The sequence below is a fragment of the Dermacentor silvarum genome, chromosome 10, assembly GCF_013339745.2.
Source record: "Dermacentor silvarum isolate Dsil-2018 chromosome 10, BIME_Dsil_1.4, whole genome shotgun sequence".
In the NCBI taxonomy this organism is placed as follows: domain Eukaryota; kingdom Metazoa; phylum Arthropoda; class Arachnida; order Ixodida; family Ixodidae; genus Dermacentor; species Dermacentor silvarum.
Genome location: NC_051163.1, coordinates 28843350 through 28856376, shown reverse-complemented (window position 1 = coordinate 28856376; position 13027 = coordinate 28843350). Strand labels below are relative to the sequence as shown.

Genomic DNA, 13027 nt, shown 5'->3' with positions numbered 1-13027 from the left:
GAGACTCCACTTGGCGTTAATAGTATACATTTGCATTCCATTATTGAAGGCGTCTATGCGTGCTAGAGTTATGTATATACTGATCACACTGGCTGGTCCTATCGCCCGATAGAGTGTCCTCTTGGAGCCATACTTTACCAGTCAAATCACAATCATTCGCACTCAAATTTTGATCAGGCATCACATTGGCCTTGGTATTGTTTTGTACCATTTATCAATGGTGCTGCTCTTGGGAATAACTCTGAATACGGTCGATTACAACATAATATGATATAACGGTGGCACCACCTGTACCAACCTTTCTAACTGGGGAATAAGCGCATTTTTCGCTCTGGCATCGCTGCAGTCCGCTTGCATTTTCGTTTTAGTATCGGAAGTATAACCCAGATCCTAACGGTCTCATAAGACGGGATCTTAAGCCTACATCCTGACAATGCAATACCACGCATGCTCCTACGAAAACTGATTTGTTCATAATGCTGCGTTGGAGTTTTCGTAAGGTGTACTTCATAAAGCGCAATGTAATGACAGAAACGAGCTAACGTAGTGAATACTGGGGTGTAAACATTCATTTATAATAATGATGAAAAATGTTTAATTTGTGGAAAGTATTTGATATTAGATTCAATTCCATTCGCTTTTGGTCCTATTTGGTTCCTATTCGATTCGGTCTCAAAAGTTTGTAGTCGCACCACTAAAAGGAAGACAGAATGAAAATGACGTTGTCGGTATGTCTTGGAAATGAAAGTAGGCGGCATGCTGGCATTGCGGGAAAAAAATATCGAAAGCTGCCGAAAGCTGCTAATTCAGTATTTTTATTGTGCGATATTCAACAACAATGGATCGCATCCACGTGTATCATCCATTGGGTGATAAGAAGTGTGCATAATATAATAAACTTTTCTCTATATGTTCTTTATCGATTACGATAGAAACGTTCGATTCAACAGAGGTACTAGCTATCATGGAGGCAGTGGAGTAGTGAAGGATAGAGGAAGCATGCGTGAACATCTTAGCAAATATCAACAAAGGTTCAAGAGCTACCTCAATTCTTAATGATGAAAGATGATAAATTACCATTAAGAAGGGTTTCAGGCAAAGAAAACTCACAATATTGCCTGAGCTTGAGAAGAAGTAGATGACATTTCAACGAGGGATAGAATAAAGAACGATCGGCGTAACGTTAAGAGAGAGGAAGATGGCGGCATGGTTTAAGGAGCATCATGGCGGTAGCCGATATTATTATCGGATCGCTCGTCTTGCTGTTCCCGTCACGTCGTGTTGGCCTACTGCGAAAAACTCTTCTCCCGTTATGCTGGCCCTTACCGGGTCGTACGCAAAGTCACCAATGTGACCTATGAAATCACTCCGCTAAATCTTAAGTCAGCCTCTGGAACAATTGCGAGTGACATAGTTCATGTCTCGTGCCTTAAACCGTACCACTCTCGGCCCGGGCCCTAATTGCACCGGGACGGTGCTTCTGCCGCCGGCGGGTAATGTCACGAGCGGCGATCCTGTGGTCGGTGCTTGGACGACGACGACGGCGTGGCTTTCTGGTGTGCACGCGCTCTCCTGAACCATTTCTCTAGCGTTGTGCGCCTTACCTTGTAACTATATCCATTGTATATATAATCTCCCCGTAACATCTTATTTAATAAGAAGAACGCGGACGAAGTGGAATTGAATAGTTCATCTTATGCGTAAAACAGGTGGTCTGGAAGACGTACAGAACCGTTGCCAAGAGAAGAAAAACACAGTTCACGACAGCAGAGAATTAACTGATGCGTTGAGATCGTTTGAACATCATACCGTATTGGTGAAGAAGCACACTGACAAGGCCAAAGTGGAGAGACACAAGAATACACTACACTTGTCTCTCCACTTTGTCCTTGTCAGTGCGCTGCTTCCCCAATACGGTATGATGATTAATCACCAACTCGCCCAGCTTTCCACATTACTGAGATCATTTGGACGCATAGGACGCGATCAGCTGACATAAGGAGAACTAAATAATAATTGCAGTGAACGTAAAATAGGCTGGTGATGAGGATGACGATATCCGCCTGCCTACCAAACATTGTTCCTCCTCGACCTGTGTGACGTCGCTCCTACAAGCATGCAGCCGTCGGGTTACACATAGGCCGTGTTCTTGTGACGTCAGAAGTAGCGTTCTATCAGACCTTCCTCTGCTTTTGACGCTATGTCGATGTTCGGCATTGCCCACTGCCGACACCTGCCGACCTACATTTTTCCTTTGAACGTTAGAACTATGCTTCACGCCGGGGCTCACGTCTCGAAACCATTTTTCAGACCCAGTTCTACCGGCAGCGAATCTTTAAACTGAACTAGTCGGCAACGTGCAGCTCACATACCGGAAGTAAAAATGAACTAAAGAAAAGGTCACCAGCCACCTCTCTCTCGAGAGCACATACGCAGGCCACCTGGCACATTGGCGTAATTTATCACCGTGAATGCCCAACGAACTCGGCCGTTTCCATAGGGCCGGCGGCCACTTGGCCATTTCATCCCGGTCTTTTTCAGCAAATGCTCTACGTAATCTCGCTAATGGATTTGCGTGTTCTGGTGCATTGCTTCTATAACCAGAACGCAAGAAAAAAAAAATCAAAAACAAACAAATCAAAGTGCGTAGCCGAGGTCCCAACTAGGATTTTGTGTAAGCAACGTCCCTGATAGTGCTGGGGAGTTGTGTTTCTATCTGTGTTATCTCCTATCGATGACGCTACGGCTTAGGGCTGTCTTATATGTCTGTTTTGTGTGTTTTGTATCTATGAAACTACATATATTGTATGTGTGCAGTGCGTGCATACGTGGTATGTTTAGGTGAATGCGTGACGTGTACGCTGATAGAGTTCACACCGCACGCCCGTTGTTACAAGAGCTGTTCTCGCTACATTTATAATTCCATAGGACTGTTTACAAAGCGTTTTGTTAAATGTACTAGTTTCATCTTTGTCGGGTATTTAGTGCTGAGTGTACTAGTGCAATAAACTTTCTGGTTCGATGAAGAATACTGTTACGGGACTGATGAAGTCGACAAAAAAGAGACCTATTGCTGTAGCGAGGACGATGATGAACTGACGGTTGTGTAATCTGGCTTTCTATACTACTACTACTACTACTACTACGACTGCTATTATAATAGTAATAATAACAATAAAATAATATAGTAATCATCATCATTATCAGTTTATACCGGCGATCCCCTGTTCTGCCACGTATCAGTTGACTTCATACAGTGCGTGCAAAGTTTGTCATCCCATCACAACACCCGATCCTCAGGCATTTTCGAATATTTTCCTTCCCTTAGCAGCAGTTTCACTAGTGTAATAGTTAGCGGTAATACATTCCGTTAGTGTAACTACTGTAGTACATAGTCGTGGGTTGTGTTTCATTTACATAAAAAATGGCAAACTTTGTCGCAAGCTTTATCACAAGCTTTATCAAATAGCATAATTGGTAAAATAAGGTGATTGCTGGCGGGCTGCTTTCTGTGGTTGGTTGCATCAGGTTGAACTCGAGATAGCGGCCCAACTTAAGGCACTCGAGCACCTCATTTTTTGGGGAACTTCTGAAACTCCGCTTTTTGTTAGTGGCTGCAACAACTGCATTTTATGTCTTCGCAACAGTAATTCACTTTAGCTTGTTGGCCGGAATGGCAGCTTTAGAAACCGCAGAATTGAAATCACTCACTATTAAAGGCATGTCCTCTTAGTAAAAAAAAAAAATCTACTTACATCCGCTCCAAGAAGCTAGCCCTCAAACCTATTGGTGTTCCACCTGTTCTACGTGTTCCACCTGCTTTTTATTCCTTTCTTAAAAAAGTATGGGGAATACTATCATAAAACCAATGCTAATTTCATGTGACGCAGCATCGCATCTGCTGAGTCACGACGGAAAATCACGCTGCTTTTCATTTGTAGTCGCATATATACTTCGTGATCTTGTAGTTTGCTTCATACCGTTGTGTATTGCCGGTGTCATTGGGCCTCTTCGATTTGTCGCTCCCGACTGCTTAGGACTGCCGAAGGCTCTGCTTACAGCCAATGAGCGTTGGCGTCACGCAGCGTCTTGGGTGAGTCTTGGGCCGTCAAGAAGAAGGGGTTATTCTGTAACTGTCCACCTACAGGACATGTTCATTTCGTCTGCTGATGAAGCGCTGATAGGCTGGGGGCTTCTGTGGCCTCCTCCTCACGCGTACCCCAGCCCAGCCAATCAGAACTTCGGCAGCTTATTGCTATTTAGGTGGTAACTTACGGAACTTCAGCATGTATTCTGTAAATGGACTTGGACACTTACAGAATACTCCCCCCAGGACGACATCGCGAGGAGACGCACTGAAGAAAAAGAGTGCTCGATTGAAATCTAATGTAATCGCGATCTTTTCTCATTCGCAGCTCCTTGCCCGCAGCTATGAAGACCTTGGCCGTGGCGCTAAAGATCTCAAAGCAGCGTCCAGCCGGTGACGCCGAGGAGAGGCTCAAGCTAAAGGACGCGGAAGACATCGCGCAATACGGTGAGTGCGATGTCGAGCGGCTGTCGATATCAATACCACGAGGCTGATGTGTCCCGCTTGCTATAGAAATACTTGACAAGGAAAGCCCGACGCTCGCTGAAATTCACTGTGTGGCCTCCTACGCGACCCGGGCCTGGTTATCTCGTCCTTAGAACACGTGAGGCCCAAACGCGAACGTGCAAAATGTGTGTGCGCGAGGATGGCCTGTGTGGACGCATTACTCCTGCGCATACTGCGTCTATGGTGCGCATCCACGTAAGGGGCAGTGTCTGTATCTGGCTCATTGTGCTATAGAGTAGTCACCTGCCATCGACACTGTAAACTAATTTACACCCTAAAAAGTGAATAAGGGTGTAAATTGATGTATAACTCACATCCCTACACCCAAAAGCTATACAGAAGTCAACACGCTTCTCTAGAACGCGCGAACCACGCTCTCAGGACTGCGCTGGCAATAGCTGAAGATGACATGTGGCGCAAGATCGGTTGTCTGTGATGTTGCGCGACTACGTTTACAGTTTTTCATTGATTTCTCTCGACCTTGTGGTCGACCATGTGGTCGGCTTGGGAGCTTAAGCTTTGGTAGCTGCTGTGGCCCCCAGGAGCGTGTTCTAGACACGTGTGTTTACCTGTGTACATCAATTAACACTCATGTTCACTATTAAGGTGTAACTGATTTACTTCTAAGGGTGTAAAAGATTTATTTTTAGGGGTTTAAAATATATAACTAAACACTTCGTATGTGTATGGAAAGATACTCAGACCGGGACGAACACAGAGAAACGAGACTGAACTGGTGAAGCGCAAACTGTTCGGGCTTTGTGCTTCAGTGGTTCAGTGCCGTTTCTTTTGTGTTCAGCCTTGTTGGAATTGTTTCCTTACGCTAGCCCTATAAGATGAGACTCTTGGAAAATATTTGTCCAAATGTAGATTCCAGTGATGCCCAGAAGTGGTTATGTTCTCGTAAATCAAATCCGATGGAGGAGCAGGCGACACAGATTGAATGAGCTTTCCAAAGCTGACGCTTTAAGCAAAAGGTTTCATAAAATGATACAGAGAGATGCTTGTAAACATGCCACAGCGACATCCCAGAATGTATTCACTCAAAGTGTTCTTGACATGCAGCTTGCCTGCACTCAACGTCCTTCACGATTTTCATGCATCAAATACACGTCATAATTGGATACATTGTTTCGTACATCATACTGCGTTGTAACCGTATGTCGGTATGCTCACTCACGATTCAACTGATTTAGACTCACAAAGACTCAGGCCAAGCCATAAGTCTGAGCTTGAGTGAGCCCAGCTGAGCGGAAATTTGCTGAGTATGCTTCCGAGTGAGCCCGGCGTTCGAGCAAAATATTGATGAGTCTTAGTTCGAGTTAGCCCGGTTGAGTATTATTCTGGTAATCCTTAGTGCAAGGGAGCCCCACTCAGTAGTAGTTTCGTGAATTTTAGGCCGAATGAGCCCTAAGCAAGAAAATATGATTTGTGAGTGACTCTCAGGGAGTTCTGTTTATATGGCTGACCAATGGTTGTACCATACTCATAGCAAACAGAAATGTGCCGGTAGGGATGCGGTGTCGGTGATGAGGCAAAAGGCAGGGTTAGCCTGGCCGGCTGTAGACCGGCAACTCCTCCACCTAAGCGTTCTTTTTTTCCGCGTCTGGTATTTCATCACGGCATATCAGACGTCATTGCAGTCTTCCGCGAGTAGCGGGAGCGAACTATGGAGGCTTTGCGATAAAGCATGGCGCAATAGTGTAACGAATTTGCGACACCACGACTTCGTCAGTGCGCCCACTAACTAGTCCGTCATGCGTATGTGCCTTTTGCTTCAGTCACACGCTCGCTTTCAATGAACATCGATATCAAAGACCATTGAAATGCGCGCGCCTAATTGAGTCCTTTGTGGGAGCCCCCCAAAGGGAGCCAATGGGGCTCCTCGCCAATATTAATGATATTTGATTTCAGCGGTCACGTTTGACTGTGGTATAAGCGCATATTGTCTGCCTAAGCGACGTTGCCTCATGTGCTTCCTTGTATACCCCTTTCATGTGCTTCCTGTACCAAATTATATATATATTTTACATGGACATTCACAGCAATATTAACACTGCATGGTCGTTCATGTGTATTCACGTGTGCATTTGTCATACCTGCGATACTTCCATCTTGAGCTCATGAGTAAATTATTTTTGTAACCATCTTAAGTCGGAGCCTTCCTCGCAATTCACAAAGATAAACGTAACTAAACATTAAAAGGACACCAAGGACAAAAATAATTCGAACTGTATTTGTAAATTACGTTCCTACAGTACCCAAAAAGCCACTGTGACATGTGGCGACGCTACTTTGAAGTTCCCGCGCTAGCTCGCTGTGACGTCATGGATTTCGGCGGACGTCTGCTTAAGCATAGTTAAAGTTCTGATATATATATATATATAGAATAAGTTACATTCTAAAAGCGCCAGAGAGTGAACGCAGCAAGTTCCAGGAACACTCACTAAGCCGCAATGGCCCAAACAGGAGAAGTTACATTGAAATCTGTGACGTCACACTCACGTATTAACGCGGCATTTCGGCGCGAAGTTCGAGTTCGAAAAAGTTCAACTTGGACATTCATTGTTTCTGTTGTAGTGTCAACCCCTTACTGTGAAATTAATGAGGATAGGGTTTTGACACAATACATTATCTGTGCAATTTCATTAATTTTTTTCTGTATAGTGTCCCTTCAATGTTGTCACTTGCGCGGAGCACAAACATTACATATGTTACACGTTGCCTGAGATGAAATTGCACGGATCCCATTTAGATGTAGAGGATTTAATTACCAGTTTCAATAAAGCTTCGTTTCACATGGATACCATGCATGTGTGACATATCTGCCAAATTTTTGTACGTCCTATGTTTATGCAAATGTGTGATGCCCGTGATGAGATGTACAACGCGGAAATATGAGATGGGCAGGCTCAGCCAACCACAGCGCTGTCTGGTCCACCTCGTGCTCGTGCGCTGTGCGTCTAATTATGTTGCATCAAGATTCCCGATTTTCCATTCCCTTTGAAACTGTGAAAAAAAATTATGGGGTTTTACGTACCAAAACCACGATCTGATTATGAGGCACGCCGTAGTGGGTAAGTTGTAGGGTAAGTTGTAGGGTAAGTTGACTTGCTAGAAGTGGCAGCTACTACTTTGAAACTGTGATGCCCCCCTAGTTACCACAATGTTCAAAATGTTTTCTTGTTCAACGAACGATGCAACATAGATTACACGGATTTGTAGCAATGACGTTTTGTGTTTCGTGTGTCACGATTTTGTATGTTTTATGCACGTTTTTCTTGTTCATGTAACAAGTAGTACGCAAACGAAACGATCATCTTTATTTTATACGTCAAAAGAGTCGAACCCAGTATTCGTGTTATACAACAGGAGTAAATTAAACAAGCGTCACCAACTGTCACGGTAGCGACGACGCATAATCCTGCCATCTTGAAGAAGGTTATATATAAGCCGGCAGGGACTGTTACAAGCTTTCGCACAGCAAAGAGTATGCGTGACAATATACTCGCTATACATACCGGCGACTCTGGCTATAAAAAATACAAATAAGTCAGCATCCTAAGCTTATAATGTAAGCACAGCCTACAATTATGTCTTCTTCGGACGCCCTAGTGGCGTATTCTCAAAGGAACCATTACGCGGCAACCCATGGTGGCGTATGTCGCGAATGTCCAATTGCACGGCTCCCCCCTAACGGTCGAGATAGAACCGAGGAGGCGGATGGGGAGCGTGGAATTGCCTCAGTCTTCCCTTTGTCACAGCTGCAGTCGTTTCGGAAGCTCGCGGCTCGTTACCTGCCTAAGCAGACCCATTAGCAATGAGGAAATGGTCACGTGCACTCACTGTATGCCCGAGAGTCGCAGTCCTCTGTCCACGAGAGGCATTTAGGTTTAACGCGTGCTCAGAGCACTACGAAAGGAACTTTGGACGACCGAAAGTGCGTACTTGGAGCGTGTCGACGCGAAATTTGCGCACTCGTTTGTGTAAGCTGTGGGGACGCGAGGATGCACCGGAAGCAAGGATTGTCTGCGCGTCGTAAGTGTTCAAATAGGCGTCGCCACTTTACTGTGAAAACTATTACGTGGCTATTTACATACGCAAGTGAGGATATTAGGGACGAGTCTTCGCCAACGGTTCATCAGGAGAATTTGCCTTGTGGCAGTGAGGCAAATGAGTAGAGAGGGACAAAATATGTCGAAATTTTGCGAAAAGCAATACAAAAAGGTAGATAATTAGCCTGGAATTCTAAGAAAAATGAACAATAGTTAAAAGGTCCCTCAAGTCTGTCTATATTACCAACTGGCCAACCTGAAGGCTTTGAGTGATAGATAGCTAACGAATACTCAATCGATAGCTCGTCATCTTACATTTAACTTCTGCATTATCTGGATTGAAACGGTCTGCATGCTTTTTTATTTATTAATTCCTTAATTATGATGCATTTGCTTTTCACAGACGAAACATGCTCCGCTGCTGATATCGAGGTCGCGATCTCGATTGAAGTCGCGAGGGCTGGGCTCGACTTCGGCATGCCTCACAATCAGATGGTAGTTTCGGGACGTAAAACCCCAGAATTAATTTTTTTTAGAAAACAGGAGTGCAACATACACAACACAGGCCTCACAGTACACATCTAGCATACATATACACATCAAGAATTATGCCTTAAGGGCAAGTCTTTATCGCAATAAAAAAAAAGAAAGAAAAGCACCGCACCAGAGATGGCCACTTGGAACGAATTCTCAGGACTGAACCAGTTTCGAGATCGTCAAAGTGTCCGACAAAATGCATGGGCATTCCAGTTAACTTTTTGAGTAAAACGCTGTTTTATGCATTGAAGTACAAAGTTAACTGCAACGCCCATGCATTTGGTCGGACACTTTGCAAATTAATATCTCGAAACTGGTTCAGTCCTGAGAATTCGTTCCAAGTGGATACGCCTTGCGAACTCAGCGGCTATAATTCGTAGATTGAAAGATGCGCCGTAAAATAATTAATTAAAAAGTTAATTGGCGTAAGTATGGTAATTAATCAATTAGGAATTTCGGTTTTTCGTGCAAGTAATGACCGCCTCATCGAGTAGTTTAAATCAAGGATTATAATTGTGCTATCTGCCACAGGCAATTTTTGAAAATTTGGTGCAGCTATAGTGAAACACCCTGTATATTGTTCACTTGCTATCATACATAACATCACCGAGGTTATTATTACCAAAAAGCCTCCTTCTGGTAATATAAAATGTTCGGGGCGATCCTAACTGCATTGCCAGTGCGTATTTGATTTCGAGGATGGATATTCGCAAAAGGGTGCTATAGTTTCAGGGTTTCTACTATACAGACATGACATCACTATACCACTAGCTTTAATTTCTCAGTCGCAACATGTGCCGTAAAGCTATTAAAAAAAAGAGTCAACTGGTGGACGTTTTAATGACCTACCTGCGCATTGCAGTTTTTTGGGCGCATAATGTTCGTATATTCAGATAAGCTACCTAATAAAATTTTATGATTTCACGTTAGCGCGTGGCACACTCGGCATGAAGGAATATACTGGGTATACAAAGCGCCAGTTTACTTGTTCGCGCCTGGTCTGCCAGGCTGTATCTCGAAATAAGAAAAACACCGACTCGCCAAGAACCTACGCCCTGCCGTACTTGAAAAGGCAGAAAATAGGAGCCTCTATCTCTCATGCACGACCTAAAGAAATTGTTTGATCTGAATTGAAACCTAACAGGTTTGATTTTAAATTTTAGATATAAAACGAAACTTAACCTAACGCACGCTAACCTAACCTAACCTACCCTACCCTATCCTACCCTGACCTACCCTGACCTATCATAACCTAACCTAACCTAACCTGTTTCAAAACAATGTTCGTATAAGACTATACTCCGGTGCGTCTGTTGGTGTTCGTCGCGCCCTTGCACTTGGAACGTCAAGATTATGGCCACATATACCTCTACTTGTCCCGCGACGTGCCACTCTGTTTAATGTCCTTTCGCAGGATCGACGCAGTCCTTGCAGCGGCGGCTAAGCGACCAGACGCTGTACCTGCTCTCGGGAGGCGATGTCGCCGAGAGCACCATGTTTTCCGACGAGCCGTTCGCCATGGACACGGCGCCGTACTCCATCACAACTCCCGTGGTCATCACGAGGTGAGAAAGAAATAAAAAGAATAGATTATTTGATGCGTGTAGCAGTGCTGTCGCACGCCGATAGGCTTCCAGTCGTATTTTTATTCGCTTTCCTGTCTACTTTATTAAGTAAGTTAAACCGGTAAAGATGTCAAAGGGCTTCCGACAGTCACTTCTGTACACTGCTCTAACATAAAGCGTCCTGCATGTAGTATTAAATATGTATTTGTATTACGAGTATGTCTAAATTCCGAATAAATTGAAAACGACGGATGTATTCACCGAATAATTTACTCGCCCCCCCCCCCCCCCCCCCGTCCGCCAGCCCCACTCCCACTAACACGCATTTAGCAACATATATAGCAATTGCGATTAACGCTATTTTTGCTACGAGAGTAGGCGTAAATTGTTATTGTTGCCAGTATAATTCTGGTGACATTGGTCTTGAAGTGCAAAAGGGGTAGATAAGGAGCCAAACAGAGTAAACTAAATGTTTGAACACATGTCAAGCACAAAATTAAAGCCCAATATCCTTACGAGAAGTGCAGAAAGTCAACAGAAAGAGAAAAAAATTACCACGAGAGAATGGTGAAAGAAAGGCGCCTGCCAGGGACTATAATTTATTAGCTGCGTGCGCTAAAATATTACGTAGCGCTTAACGAACATAAAATAAATGACTAGACACACACAATGATCAATGATTCTACGCCAATAATGGGTCAGACTGATGTACGACTCTGTTATTTTTGGCTTTCTATCTCAGCACGAAAGTATGGCAATATATATATATATATATATATATATATATCTTGCGGTCTCAGGTTTCAACTGCATCGGTTCGAGTTTCAATTTCAGGTCTCAATTTAGTTGCGCATTTGGAATGTAACATATTGAAAAAATGGTCCCCTGATTGTCCTCACAATTTAAAGACATTCACATCATAATGTTTTTATTTGAGCTATAATCTTCTGGGGGTAGTAAGGAGGGAACTGCTCTATGGAGAACGCGAGAATGCATCTCATTTGTCACGAAGAGGCAAAGAGAAGAGTTATGAGAAACGTTTGTTGCTTTTTCATTCAAGCTTATAAAACATTATTTTGCTCTCGTAAAACAACATGATTGGTATGCGGAAGTCTGCACTGAGTAGCTGCCTTTATAAGGAGTGGCTAATTTCTTCACACACACACACACAAAAAAAAAGCTTGCCGAGAAACTGATGTTCAACGCTGCGCACGTGGTGCCAACGACATTTAGATGTCAGGTATTGTTGTTGTTGTTCATGTATAGACATTCAACTGTGACACTTAGTCTTGATTTTGTTAGCACTCTTTTGTGCTGCGTAATTAACTCGCCGGGGTAACTCAGTGGCTGTAGAAATTTTCGGTTTTGACATCTTCTGGAATTCTTTTTAACACGTGGTTGCGAGCTCAATTAGTCGGAAACGGATGCCGAATTCCAGTTGGGACTTAATTCTGAAGCGCACAGTGTTCTATGACACGGTGTACGATATTTAAACCGATGCGAGTAAGAGCGCTTTACTTATCTTAATCACGACGTTTTGACGCACAGGCGTAGTTTAGCAAGTTTATCGTTTACAGATGTATAACTATCGCGATGCCTCAATTGCGAGTACTTCTTGCAAGCTGTTAGAGCATGGCATTGCTTCCTTGATCTACGAGTACTTGTGCGAGCAGAAAATACTGTGAAAAATGTCAACATTGATTTATAAAGGTCAACCTTATTAGGATTGAAAATTGGGCGAGTTGGTATTGATCCACATTTTACAGCACCGCTTTTAGGCACCGACAGACGTGTGTGTAATTTCACTTGTCCGTGTCTTAAAGTGTGGCTGTAAAAGATGGCATGGAAACAGTTACCCAATCAGTGCGACTTTCATTTTCCATGTGTTTTGGACTGATTTGGGCAAACTGACGCATTCCTTTGAAACTTTTGTAAGATATTAGACATCATTCTACACGGTAAATTGCACGCTTGAACTAATACCGTAAGAAGATTGTCACTGAATATAACTCATTGAATAAGGCTTACCTTAATAACAAAAGCAGTACGTTGACGCACCATTTTTAATTTGCATGTTTGAGATTACCTGTAATTCTGGGCTAGTTCATTTTTATACTATGGCCCAAGCAATAATTGAATCGTCTCTGCTATTCGCAGGCCCAAGTTAAGGCAAGACATTACAGCGACATCGGCCCTGAAAGCACAGGACTTCCAGGTGAGGACAGTCAATTGCAGGTGGCATCTGCAAAAAACAATAAAAAAAAACTGTTGGCTTG

The 13027-nt window shown here is 43.6% G+C and overlaps 1 protein-coding gene across 1 annotated transcript in view; it reads left to right on the top strand.

Annotated features, from left to right (window-relative positions):
* The window catches only part of LOC119431441 (otoferlin-like), a 391721-nt gene that overhangs the window by 280005 nt on the left and 98689 nt on the right, over positions 1–13027 (top strand). Inside the window, 3 exon segments of the mRNA XM_049657509.1 lie at positions 4416–4534; positions 10601–10751; positions 12909–12966. Of these exon segments, the coding sequence (XP_049513466.1) occupies positions 4416–4534; positions 10601–10751; positions 12909–12966 (328 nt within the window).